Raw genomic sequence first — 12,892 nt, 5'->3', positions numbered from 1 at the left:
AGGTGACACAGGTGACACACAGGTGACACACAGGTGACACAGGTGACACACAGGTGACACACAGGTGACACAGGTACCTTCATGACCTCCTGTGCCGCCAGCCCCCCGATGAAGGCGTTGACCGGGGCCAGCACAGGTGACACAGGTGACACAGTGACACACACAGGTGACACAGGTGACACAGGGGTGACACAGGTGACACAGTGACACACACAGGTGACACACAGGTGACACAGGTGACACACAGGTGACACACAGGTGACACAGGTGACACACACAGGTGTCACAGGTACCTTCATGACCTCCTGTGCCGCCAGCCCCCCGATGAAGGCGTTGACCGGGGCCAGCACAGGTGACACAGGGGTGACGCAGGGGTGACACAGGGGTGATACAGTGACACAGGGGTGACACAGTGACACACACACAGGTGACACACAGGTGACACACAGGTGACACACAGGTGACACAGGTACCTTCATGACCTCCTGTGCCGCCAGCCCCCCGATGAAGGCGTTGACCGGGGCCAGCACAGGTGACACAGGGGTGACACAGGTGACACAGGTGACACACAGGTGACACACAGGTGACACAGGTGACACACAGGTGACACACAGGTGACACACAGGTGACACAGGTACCTTCATGACCTCCTGTGCCGCCAGGCCCCCGATGAAGGCGTTGACCGGGGCCAGCACAGGTGACACAGGGGTGACACAGGTGACACAGGGGTGATACAGGTGACACAGGTGACACACAGGTGACACAGGTGACACACAGGTGACACAGGTACCTTCATGACCTCCTGTGCCGCCAGCCCCCCGATGAAGGCGTTGACCGGGGCCAGCACAGGTGACACAGGGGTGACACAGGGGTGACACAGTGACACACACAGGTGACAGGGATGACACAGGTGACACACACAGGTGACACACAGGTGACACACAGGTGACACAGGTACCTTCATGACCTCCTGTGCCGCCAGCCCCCCGATGAAGGCGTTGACCGGGGCCAGGTCCCCGCTGGCCTGGAACGCCAATTCCCGAACCAGCTCCTCGTCCAGCTCCGTCCCCGGGGCCACCTCCCGGCTCAGGGCCACCACCTCGGCCGCGTCACCCTGAGGGGACACACGGGGGACAGGTGAGGGGACACTCAGGGGACAGGTGAGGGGACACTCAGGGGACAGGTGAGGGGACAGGAGAGGGGACAGGAGAGGGGACACAGAGCTGGGGACAGCCCCTTGTCCAGCTCCGTCCCTGGTGCCACCTCCCGGCTCAGGGCCACCACCTCGGCCGCGTCACCCTGAGGGGACACACGGGACAGGTGAGGGGACACTCAGGGGACAGGTGAGGGGACAGGAGAGGGGACACAGAGCTGGGGACAGCCCCTCGTCCAGCTCCGTCCCCGGTGCCACCTCCCGGCTCAGGGCCACCACCTCGGCCGCGTCACCCTGAGGGGACACACGGGACAGGTGAGGGGACAGCAGGAACAGGTGAGGGGACACTCAGGGGACAGGTGAGGGGACAGGAGAGGGGACACAGAGCTGGGGACAGCTCCTCGTCCAGCTCCGTCCCTGGTGCCACCTCCCGGCTCAGGGCCACCACCTCGGCCGCGTCACCCTGAGGGGACACACGAGGGACAGGTGAGGGGACACTCAGGGGACAGGTGAGGGGACAGGTGAGGGGACAAGAGAGGGGACACAGAGCTGGGGACAGCCCCTCGTCCAGCTCCGTCCCTGGGGCCACCTCCCGGCTCAGGGCCACCACCTCGGCCGCGTCACCCTGAGGGGACACACGGGGGACACGTGAGGGGACATTGGGGACAGGTGAGGGGACACCGAGCTGGGGACACCAGGGAGGGGTCACGAGCGGTGGGGAAGGGGCTGGTGGCCTCCACGTCCCCAAATGATGTCACCGGTGTCCCCAAGAGATGGAGGGACAGCCCTGGGGGTCCCTGGCAGTGCAGGACACAGAGGCTTCGTGTCCCCAGTGTCCCCCCAATGTCCCCAATGTCCCCAGTATCCCCAGTGTCCCCAGGGTGTCCCCAGTGTCCCCAATGTCCCCAGTGTCCCCAATGTCCCCAGTGTCCCCAGGGTGTCCCCAGGGTGTCCCCAGGGTGTCCCCAGTGTCCCCTCACCTGGTGACGAGGCCGTGGCACGCGCCCGTGCTGCCGCAGGAATTGGTGCAGGCCCTGAGCCCCCAGTGTCCCCAGTGTCCCCAGTGTCCCCAATGTCCCCAGTGTCCCCAGGGTGTCCCCAGTGTCCCCAGTGTCCCCAATGTCCCCAGTGTCCCCAGTGTCCCCAGTGTCCCCAGTGTCCCCAGTGTCCCCAGGGTGTCCCCAGTGTCCCCAGTGTCCCCAGTGTCCCCAGTGTCCCCAATGTCCCCAGGGTGTCCCCAATGTCCCCAGTGTCCCCAGTGTCCCCAGTGTCCCCAATGTCCCCAGGGTGTCCCCAATGTCCCCAGTGTCCCCAGTGATGTCCCCAGTGTCCCCAGTGTCCCCAATGTCCCCAGTGTCCCCAGGGTGTCCCCAGTGTCCCCAATGTCCCCAATGTCCCCAATGTCCCCAGGGTGTCCCCAGTGTCCCCAGTGTCCCCAGTGTCCCCTCAGTGTCCCCAATGTCCCCAGTATCCCCAGTGTCCCCCATGACCCCAATGTCCCCAATGTCCCCAATGTCCCCAGTGTCCCCAGTGTCCCCAATGTCCCCTGAGCCCCCAGTGTCCCCAATGTCCCCAGGGTGTCCCCAATGTCCCCAATGTCCCCAGGGTGTCCCCAATGTCCCCAGTGTCCCCAGTGTCCCCAGTGTGTCCCCAGTGTCCCCAGTGTCCCCTCACCTGGTGGCGAGGCCGTGGCACGCGCCCGTGCTGTCGCAGGAATTGGTGCAGGCCCTGAGTCCCCAATGTCCCCAATGTCCCCAGTGTCCCCAATGTCCCCAGGGTGTCCCCAGTGTCCCCAATGTCCCCAGGGTGTCCCCAGGGTGTCCCCAGTGTCCCCTCACCTGGTGACGAGGCCGTGGGACGCGCCCGTGCTGTCGCAGGAATTGGTGCAGGCCCTGAGCCCCCAGTGTCCTCAGTATCCCCAGTGTCCCCAGTGTCCCCAGGGTCCCCAATGTCCCCAGTGTCCCCAGGGTGTCCCCAGTGTCCCCAGGGTGTCCCCAGGGTGTCCCCAGTGTCCCCTCACCTGGTGACGAGGCCGTGGCACGCGCCCGTGCTGTCGCAGGAATTGGTGCAGGCCCTGCCACGCCCGGTGCAGCACCGGGGGCCTCTCGGCCTTCCCGAAATCCGTCACCATCATCTCGGGCTCGGCCAGCGCGTCCCGCAACCGTTTCTGGGGGGGGACACCCGCTGTCAACCGGTGCGGACCAGTATAAACCAGTATAAACGAGTATAAACCAGTATAGACCAGTATAAACCCATATAAACCAGTATAAACCACTGTAACCCAGTACAAACCAGTATAACCCACTACAAACTAGTATAAGCCAGTATAAACCACTATAGACATGCATAACCCAGTATAGACCAGTATAAGCCAGTATAAACCAGTATAAACCAGTATAGACCAGTACAAACCCATATAAACCAGTATAAACCACTGTAACCCAGTATAAACCAGTATAACCCACTACAAGCTAGTATAAGCCAGCATAAACCACTATAGACTTACATAACCCAGTATAGACCAGTATAAACCAGTATAAACCAGTATAGACCAGTATAGACCCATATAAACCAGTATAAACCACTGTAACCCAGTATAAACAGTATAAGCCACTACAAACTAGTATAAACCAGTATAAACCACTACAGACTTGCGTAACCCAATATAGACCAGTATAAACCAGTATAACCTGTATAAATCAGTATAAACCAGTATAGATCTGTATAACCCAATATAGACCAGTACAAACCAGTATAAACCAGTATAGACCGATATAACCTGGTACTAACCAACATAAACCAGTATAGACTTGCATAATCCGCTATGGCCCAGTACAGACCAGTATAAACCACTCTAGACCCGTATAACCCCATACACATCACTATAAACCAGTATAAACCAATATAAACCAGTATAACCCCACGTAACTCAGTGTAGCCCAGTATAAACCAGTACAGGCCCACAAAACCCAGTACAGCCCAGCATAAACCAGTGTAGTCCAGTATGGACCAGTAAAACCCAGCCTAAACCAGTCCCCCCCAGTCCCTCCCAGTGCTCCCAGTGCCCCCCAGTATCCCCCAATCTCCTCCCAGTCCCTCCCAGTATCCCCCAATCCCCCCCCAGTGCCCCCCAGTCCCTCCCAGTTTCCTCCAAGTGCTATCCCAGTTGCTCCCAGTGCCCCCCAGTATCCCCCAATCTCCTCCCAGTCCCTCCCAGTCCCTCCCAGTATCCCCCAATCCCCACCCAGTGCCCCCCAGTCCCTCCCAGTTTCCTCCAAGTGCCCTCCCAGTTGCTCCCAGTCCCTCCCGGTGCCCCCCAGTCCCCCTCAATCCCCTCCCAGTCCCCTCCAGTCCCTCCCAATCCCCTCCCAGTCCCTCCCAGTTACCCTCAATCCCCTCCCAGTCCCTCCCAGTACCCTCCCAGTCCATCCCAGTGCTCCCAGTATCCCCCAATCCCCTCCCAGTGTCCCGAAATCCCCTCCCAGTCCCTCCCAGTCTCTCCCAGTCCCTCCCAGTCCCTCCCAGTCCCCTCCCAGTCCCTCCCAATGTCCCCAAATTCCCTCCCAGTCCCTCCCCAGTCTCTCCCAGTCCATCCCAGTGCTCCCAGTATCCCCCAATCCCCTCCCAGTGTCCCCAAATCCCCTCCCAGTCCCTCCCAGTCCCTCCCAGTCCCCTCCCAGTCCCTCCCAGTCCCCTCCCAGTCCCTCCCAATGTCCCCAAATTCCCTCCCAGTCCCTCCCCAGTCTCTCCCAGTCCATCCCAGTGCTCCCAGTATCCCCCAATCCCCTCCCAGTGCCCCCCAGTCCCTCCCAATCCCCTCCCAGTCCCTCCCAGTTACCCTCAATCCCCTCCCAGTCCCTCCCAGTGCTCCCAGTAGCACTCACGAAGTGGATGTGTTTGGGCATCTTGACCTGGGTGACGATGCCACCCCTCACGTAGTCCCCGAAGCCACTGGTGTCCCCAATGCTGAAGGTGTAGGGCCCTGGGGACACCGGGGGACACTGGGGGTCACTGGGGGACACTGGGGACACTGGGGGTCACTGGGGGTCACTGGGGACACTGGGGGTCACTGGGGGTCACTGGGGGTCACTGGGGGTCACTGGGGTCACTGGGGGACACTGGGGTCACTGGGGTCACTGGGGTCACTGGGGGTCACTGGGGACACTGGGGGACACTGGGGACACTGGGGGTCACTGGGGACACTGGGGGTCACTGGGGGACACTGGGGTCACTGGGGGTCACTGGGGGTCACTGGGGGTCACTGGGGGACACTGGGGGTCACTGGGGGTCACTGGGGGGTCACTGGGGGGTCACTGAGGGTCACTGGGGGTCACTGGGGGTCACTGGGGGACACTGGGGGTCACTGGGGGTCACTGGGGACACTGGGGTCACTGGGGTCACTGGGGGTCACTGGGGACACCGGGGGTCACTGGGGTCACTGGGGTCACTGGGGGACACTGGGGTCACTGGGGGTCACTGGGGGTCACTGGGGACACTGGGGGACACTGGGGGACACTGGGGTCACTGGGGGTCACTGGGGACACCGGGGGTCACTGGGGTCACTGGGGGTCACTGGGGACACCGGGGGTCACTGGGGTCACTGGGGTCACTGGGGGACACTGGGGTCACTGGGGGTCACTGGGGGTCACTGGGGTCACTGGGGGACACTGGGGGACACTGGGGTCACTGGGGTCACTGGGGGACACTGGGGACACTGGGGGTCACTGGGGACACTGGGGACACTGGGGTCACTGGGGGACACTGGGGTCACTGGGGTCACTGGGGGACACTGGGGGACACTGGGGGTCACTGGGGGACACTGGGGTCACTGGGGTCACTGGGGGACACTGGGGGACACTGGGGGTCACTGGGGGACACTGGGGTCACTGGGGGTCACTGGGGTCACTGGGGGACACTGGGGTCACTGGGGGTCACTGGGGTCACTGGGGGTCACTGGGGGTCAGTGGGGGTCACTGGGGACACTGGGGGACACTGGGGGTCACTGGGGTCACTGGGGGACACTGGGGGACAGTGGGGGACACTGGGGTCACTGGGGTCACTGGGGGTCACTGGGGGACACTGGGGGACACTGGGGGTCACTGGGGGACACTGGGGGACACTGGGGGTCACTGGGGACACTGGGGGACACTGGGGGACACTGGGGGTCACTGGGGGACACTGGGGGACACTGGGGGTCACTGGGGACACTGGGGGACACTGGGGACACTGGGGTCACTGGGGACACTGGGGGTCACTGGGGGTCACTGGGGGACACCGGGGGACACTGGGGGACACTGGGGGTCACTGGGGTCACTGGGGTCACTGGGGGTCACTGGGGGACACTGGGGGACACTGGGGGTCACTGGGGGACACTGGGGACACTGGGGGTCACTGGGGGACACTGGGGGACACTGGGGGACACTGGGGGTCACTGGGGACACTGGGGGTCACTGGGGTCACTGGGGTCACTGGGGACACTGGGGGTCACTGGGGACACTGGGGGACACCGGGGGACACTGGGGACACCGGGGGACACTGGGGACACTGGGGGTCACTGGGGGTCACTGGGGGACACTGGGGGTCACTGGGGGTCACTGGGGGACACTGGGGGACACTGGGGGTCACTGGGGGACACTGGGGGACACTGGGGGTCACTGGGGACACTGGGGGTCACTGGGGTCACTGGGGTCACTGGGGACACTGGGGGTCACTGGGGTCACTGGGGGACACTGGGGGACACTGAGGGACACTGGGGGACACCGGGGGACACCAAAACAGGACCTGGGGACCCCGAAATGGGACCCAGAGACCCCAAAATGGGACCCAGGGACCCCAAAACAGGAGCCAGAGACCCAGGGGACCCTGAAACAGGACCTGGGACCCCAAAATGGGACCTGGGGACCCCAAAATGGGACCCAGAGACCCCAAAATGGGACACTGGGGACCCTGGGACCCCGAAACAGGACCCAGAGACCCAGGGCACCCCAAAATGGGACCCAGAGAACCCAAAATGGGGTATGGAGGGACCCCAGAAGAGACCCCCGAGCAGCCCCAGGTGAGAGGAACCCCCAAAAACAGCTCCAGGCACCCCAAAACACCCCCAGACCCAGAGCAGGGGGTCCAAAAGGAGCCCAGAAGGGCCCCCCGGGTTTGGGGCACCCCAAAAACAGCTCCAGGCACCCCAAAACACCCCCAGACCCAGAGCAGGGGGGATAAAAGGACCCCAGAAGGGCCCCCCGGGTTTGGGGCACCCCAAAAACAGCTCCAGGCACCCGAAACCACCCCCAGACCCAGAGCAGGGGGGATAAAAGGACCCCAGAAGGGCCCCCCGGGTTTGGGGCACCCCAAAAACGCTCACCCAGCACCCAGAAACACCCCCAGACCCAGAGCAGGGGGGATAAAAGGACCCCAGAAGGGCCCCCCAGGTTTGGGGCACCCCAAAAACGCTCACCCAGCACCCAGAAACACCCCCAGACCCAGAGCAGGGGGGATAAAAGGACCCCAGAAGGGCCCCCCGAGTTTGGGGCACCCCAAAAACGCTCACCCAGCACCCAGAAACACCCCCAGACCCAGAGCAGGGGGTCCAGAAGGGCCCCCCGGGTTTGGGGCACCCCAAAAACGCTCACCCAGCACCCAGAAACACCCCCAGACCCAGAGCAGGGGGTCCAGAAGGGCCCCCCGGGTTTGGGGCACCCCAAAAACGCTCACCCAGCACCCAGAAACACCCCCAGACCCAGAGCAGGGGGTCCAGAGAGGACCTCAGGTGTGTGGGAGACCCCCAAAAGCAGCTCCAAACACCCAGAAACACCCCCAGACCCAGAGCAGGGGGTCCAGAGAGGACCTCAGGTGTGTGGGAGACCCCCAAAACCGGCTCCAGACACCCCAAAACACCCCCAGACCCAGAGCAGGGGGGATAAAAGGACCCCAGAAGGGCCCCCCAAGGTTGGGGCACCCCAAAAACGCTCACCCAGCACCCAGAAACACCCCCAGACCCAGAGCAGGGGGTCCAGAAGGGCCCCCCGGGTTTGGGGCACCCCAAAAACGCTCACCCAGCACCCAGAAACACCCCCAGACCCAGAGCAGGGGGGATAAAAGGACCCCAGAAGGGCCCCCCGAGTTTGGGGCACCCCAAAAACGCTCACCCAGCACCCGGATCTCCACGGGCCCGCAGCGGTTCAGCTCCTCCATCCCCTCCACCTCCGTGAAGGTGACGAAATCGCCCGTCTCGAAACCGTGCCGCGCCTCGTCCAGACAGGTGACCTCACCTGGACAGCCCTGGGGGGACAGGGACAGACAGGTGACCTCACCTGGACAGCCCTGGGGGGACAGAGGGGGTGAGGGGACAGGGACAGACCTGGGGGGACAGCGGGGGTGAGGGGACAGGGACAGACCTGGGACAGACCTGGGGGGACAGGGACAGATCTGGGGGACAAGGACAGACCTGGGGGGACAGCAGGGGGGTGAGGAGGGGACAGGGACAGACCTGGGAGACAGGGACAGACCTGGGGGACAGGGACAGACATGGGACAGACATGGGGGGACAGGGGGGTGAGGGGACAGGGACAGACCTGGGGGGGACAAGGACAGACCCGGGACAGACCTGGGGGGACAGCGGGGGTGAGGAGGGGACAAGGACAGACCTGGGGGGAACAGGGACAGACCTGGGACAGCCCTGGGGGGACAGCGGGGGTGAGGGGACAGGGACAGACCTGGGGGGACAGGGACAGACCTGGGGGACAGGGACAGACATGGGGGGGACAGGGACAGACCTGGGACAGCCCTGGGGGGACAGCAGGGGTGAGGGGACAGGGACAGACCTGGGGGGACAGGGACAGACATGGGGGGGGACAGGGACAGACCTGGGACAGACCTGGGGGGACAGGGACAGACCTGGGGGGACAGGGACAGACCTGGGGGACAGCAGGGGGGTGAGGAGGGGACAGGGACAGACCTGGGGGGACAGCAGGGGGGTGAGGAGGGGACAGGGACAGACATGGCGGGGACAGGGACAGACCTGGGACAGACCTGGGGGACATCAGGGGGTGAGGAGAGGACAGGGACAGACCTGGGGGGACAGCGGGGGAGAGGGGACAGGGACAGACTTGGGGGGACAGGGACAGACCTGGGGGGACAGGGACAGACCTGGGACAGACCTGGGGGACATCAGGGGGGTGAGAAGGGGACAGGGACAGACCTGGGACAGACCTGGGGGACAGGGACAGACCTGGGGGGACAGCAGGGGGGTGAGGGGACAGGGACAGACCTGAGACAGACCTAGGGGGACAGGGACAGACCTGGGGGGACAGGGACAGACCTGGGGGGGACAGGGACAGACCTGGGACAGCCCTGGGGGGACATCAGGGGGGTGAGGAGGGGACAAGGACAGACCTGGGGGGAACAGGGACAGACCTGAGACAGACCTAGGGGGACAGGGACAGACCTGGGGGGACAGGGACAGACCTGGGGGGGACAGGGACAGACCTGAGACAGACCTAGGGGGACAGGGACAGACCTGGGGGGACAGGGACAGACCTGGGGGGACAGGGACAGACCTGGGGGGGACAGGGACAGACCTGGGACAGCCCTGGGGGGACATCAGGGGGGTGAGGAGGGGACAAGGACAGACCTGGGGGGAACAGGGACAGACCTGGGGGGACAGCAGGGGGGTGAGGAGGGGACAGGGACAGACCTGGGACAGACCTGGGGGGGACAGGGACAGCCCTGGGGGGACAAGGACAGACCTGGGACAGACCTGGGGGACACCAGGAGGGTGAGGAGGGGACAAGGACAGACCTGGGGGGGGACATGGGACACCCCTGGGGGGACAGGGACACCCCTGGGACACCCCTGGGGACATCAGGGGGGTGAGGAAGGGACACAGGACCTCCCCAAGGGGACATGGGACACCCCTGAGGGGACACAGAGGGGACACAAAGGGACACAGGGGGTGCTGAAGTGACCAGGACACCCAGAAACCCCTCAGAGGTGACACAGAGGGGACACAAAGGGACACAGAGGGGACACAGAGGGGACACAGGGGGGATCCAGGGGGTGCAGAGGGGACACAGGGGACAACACAGGGGGTGCTGAGGTGGCCTGGACACCCAGGAACCCCTCAGAGGTGACACAGAGGGGACACAAAGGGACACAGGGGACACAGAGGGGACACAGGGGGGACACAGAGGGGACACAGGGGGGACACGGGGGACACAAAGGGACACAGGGGACACAGAGGGGACACAGAGGGGACACAGGGGGGGACACAGGGGACACAGGGGGGACACAGAGGGGACACAGGGGGGGACACAGGGGACACAGAGGGGACACAGAGGGGACACAGGGGACACAGGGGACAACACAGGGGGTGCTGAAGTGACCAGGACACCCAGAAACCCCTCAGAGGTGACACAGAGAGGACACAAAGGGACACAGGGGACACAGGGGGGACACAGGGGACACAGAGGGGACCCATGGGGGACACAGAAGGGACAGAGGGGACACAGGGGGGACACAGGGGGGACACAGGGGGGATCCAGGGGGTGCAGAGAGGACACAGGGGACAACACAGGGGGTGCTGAGGTGGCCTGGAGACCCAGGAACCCCTCAGAGGTGACACAGTGGGGACACAAAGGGACACAGGGGACACAGAGGGGACACAGAGGGGACACAGAGGGGACACAGAGGGGACACAGGGGGTGCTGAGGTGGCCTGGAGACCCAGGAACCCCTCAGAGGTGACACAGTGGGGACACAAAGGGACCAAGGGGACACAGGGGACACAGAGGGGACACAGAGGGGACACAAAGGGACACAGGGGACACAGAGGGGACCCAGGGGGGACCCAGCCACCCCAAGCCCCCCCTGGGGACACCCCAGAGCTGTCCCCTGTACCTTGGTGACCATGGACACCATGGCACTGAGTGGCTGCTCCCCGTTGGGGTCTGTCACCACCATGTCGTCCCCAAAGTCACAGAAGAGCTGCCTGCGAGGGGGGGTCAGCGTGGGGAGACCCCCAAAAGGGACCTGACCCCAAAATCCCACCCCAAAATGGATCCAACCCAAAATCCTGCCCCAAAATCCCACCCCAAAACGGATCCACCCCAAAATCCCACCCCAAAATCCCTGTCCCAAAATCCCACCCCAAAATGAATCCACCCCAAAATCCCACCCCAAAATCCCTGCCCCAAAATCCCACCCCAAAATGGATCCACCCTAAAATCATCTCCTCAACAACCCCACCCCAAAAGGCCCCACCCCTGGCCCCACCCCAAAATGTCCCTGCCCCAAAAGGGCCACACCCCAAAATGTCCCTGCCCCAAAACGCCCCAGCCCCCAGCCCCACCCCAAAAGGGCCCCACCCCAAAAGGGCCCCACCCCAAAATAGGCCCTGCCCCAAAAGGGCCACACCCCAAAATGGCCACACCCCAAAAGGACTGCACCCCAAAAGGCCCCACCCCTGGCCCCACCCCAAAAGGGCCACACCCCAAAAGGGATCTGCCCAAAAGGCCCCACCCCAAAAGAACCACACCCCAAAAGGCCCCACCCCAAAAGGGACCCACCCCCAGCCCCACCCCAAAAGGGACCTGCCCCAAAAGGCCACACCCCAAAAGGCCACACCCCAAAATGGCCCCACCCCAAGAAGGACCCGCCCCAAAAGGACCACACCCCAAAAGGGACCTGCCCTAAAAGAACCACACCCCAAAAGAACCACACCCCAAAAGAACCACACCCCAAAAGGCCCAGCCCCAAAAGGACCACACCCCCAAAAGAACCACACCCCAAAAGGACCACACCCTAAAAGGCCCCACCCCAAAAGGCCCCACCCCCATAATGCCCCACCCCAAAAGAACCACACCCCAAAAGGGATCTGCCCCAAAAGGCCCCACCCCAAAAGGCCCCACCCCAAAATAACCACACCCCAAGGGCCCCACCCCAAAAAGTTCCACACCCCGGCCCCGCCCCTCACCCGAAGAGCCCGCGCGTGTCGGCCACCACCAGTTTGATGCCGTGGCTGTGACAGAAATCGCCCACCCAGAGCTGCTCCTCCAGAGACGAGTTGGTGAGGACCACCACCTGTGGGGAGGGGAGGTGACACACCTGAAACACCTGGGGACACACCTGAGACACCTGGGGACACACCTGGGGACAGCTGGAGACACCTGGGGACACCTGGGGACACACCTGGGGACACCTGGGGACAGCTGGGGACACACCTGGGGACAGCTGGGGACACACCTGGGGACAGCTGGGGACAGCTGGGGACACACCTGAGACACCTGGGGACACCTGGGGACACTTGGGGACACACCTGGGGACACCTGGGGACACACCTGAGACACCTGGGGACAGCTGGGGACACCTGGGGACAGCTGGGGACACACCTGGGGACAGCTGGGGACACACCTGGGGACACCTGGGGACACCTGGGGACACTTGGGGACACACCTGAGACACCTGGGGACACCTGGGGACACCTGGGGACAGCTGGGGACACACCTGGGGACAGCTGGGGACACCTGGGGACACACCTGGGGACACCTGGGGACACACCTGAGACACCTGGGGACACTTGGGGACACACCTGGGGACAGCTGGGGACAGCTGGGATACACCTGGGGACACACCTGGGGACACCTGGGGACAGCTGGGGACAGCTGGGACACCTGGGGACACACCTGGGGACACCTGGGGACACCTGGGGACACCTGGGGACAGCTGGAACACATCCAGAACCCAGTCT

At 63.8% G+C, this 12,892-nt stretch overlaps 1 protein-coding gene across 1 annotated transcript in view; it reads right to left on the bottom strand.

The window, feature by feature from the left end:
- Nucleotides 1–12,892, bottom strand: part of LOC131574253 (ubiquitin-like modifier-activating enzyme 1) — a 50,729-nt gene that overhangs the window by 24,852 nt on the left and 12,985 nt on the right. The window contains 6 exon segments of the mRNA XM_058828673.1: nucleotides 959–1,114; nucleotides 3,174–3,320; nucleotides 5,038–5,135; nucleotides 8,296–8,428; nucleotides 11,044–11,134; nucleotides 12,119–12,225. Of these exon segments, the coding sequence (XP_058684656.1) occupies nucleotides 959–1,114; nucleotides 3,174–3,320; nucleotides 5,038–5,135; nucleotides 8,296–8,428; nucleotides 11,044–11,134; nucleotides 12,119–12,225 (732 nt within the window).

Source organism: Poecile atricapillus, unplaced genomic scaffold, assembly GCF_030490865.1.
Source record: "Poecile atricapillus isolate bPoeAtr1 unplaced genomic scaffold, bPoeAtr1.hap1 scaffold_208, whole genome shotgun sequence".
NCBI classification, from domain to species: Eukaryota; Metazoa; Chordata; class Aves; order Passeriformes; family Paridae; genus Poecile; species Poecile atricapillus.
This window is presented reverse-complemented; position numbering and strand designations above follow the sequence as displayed.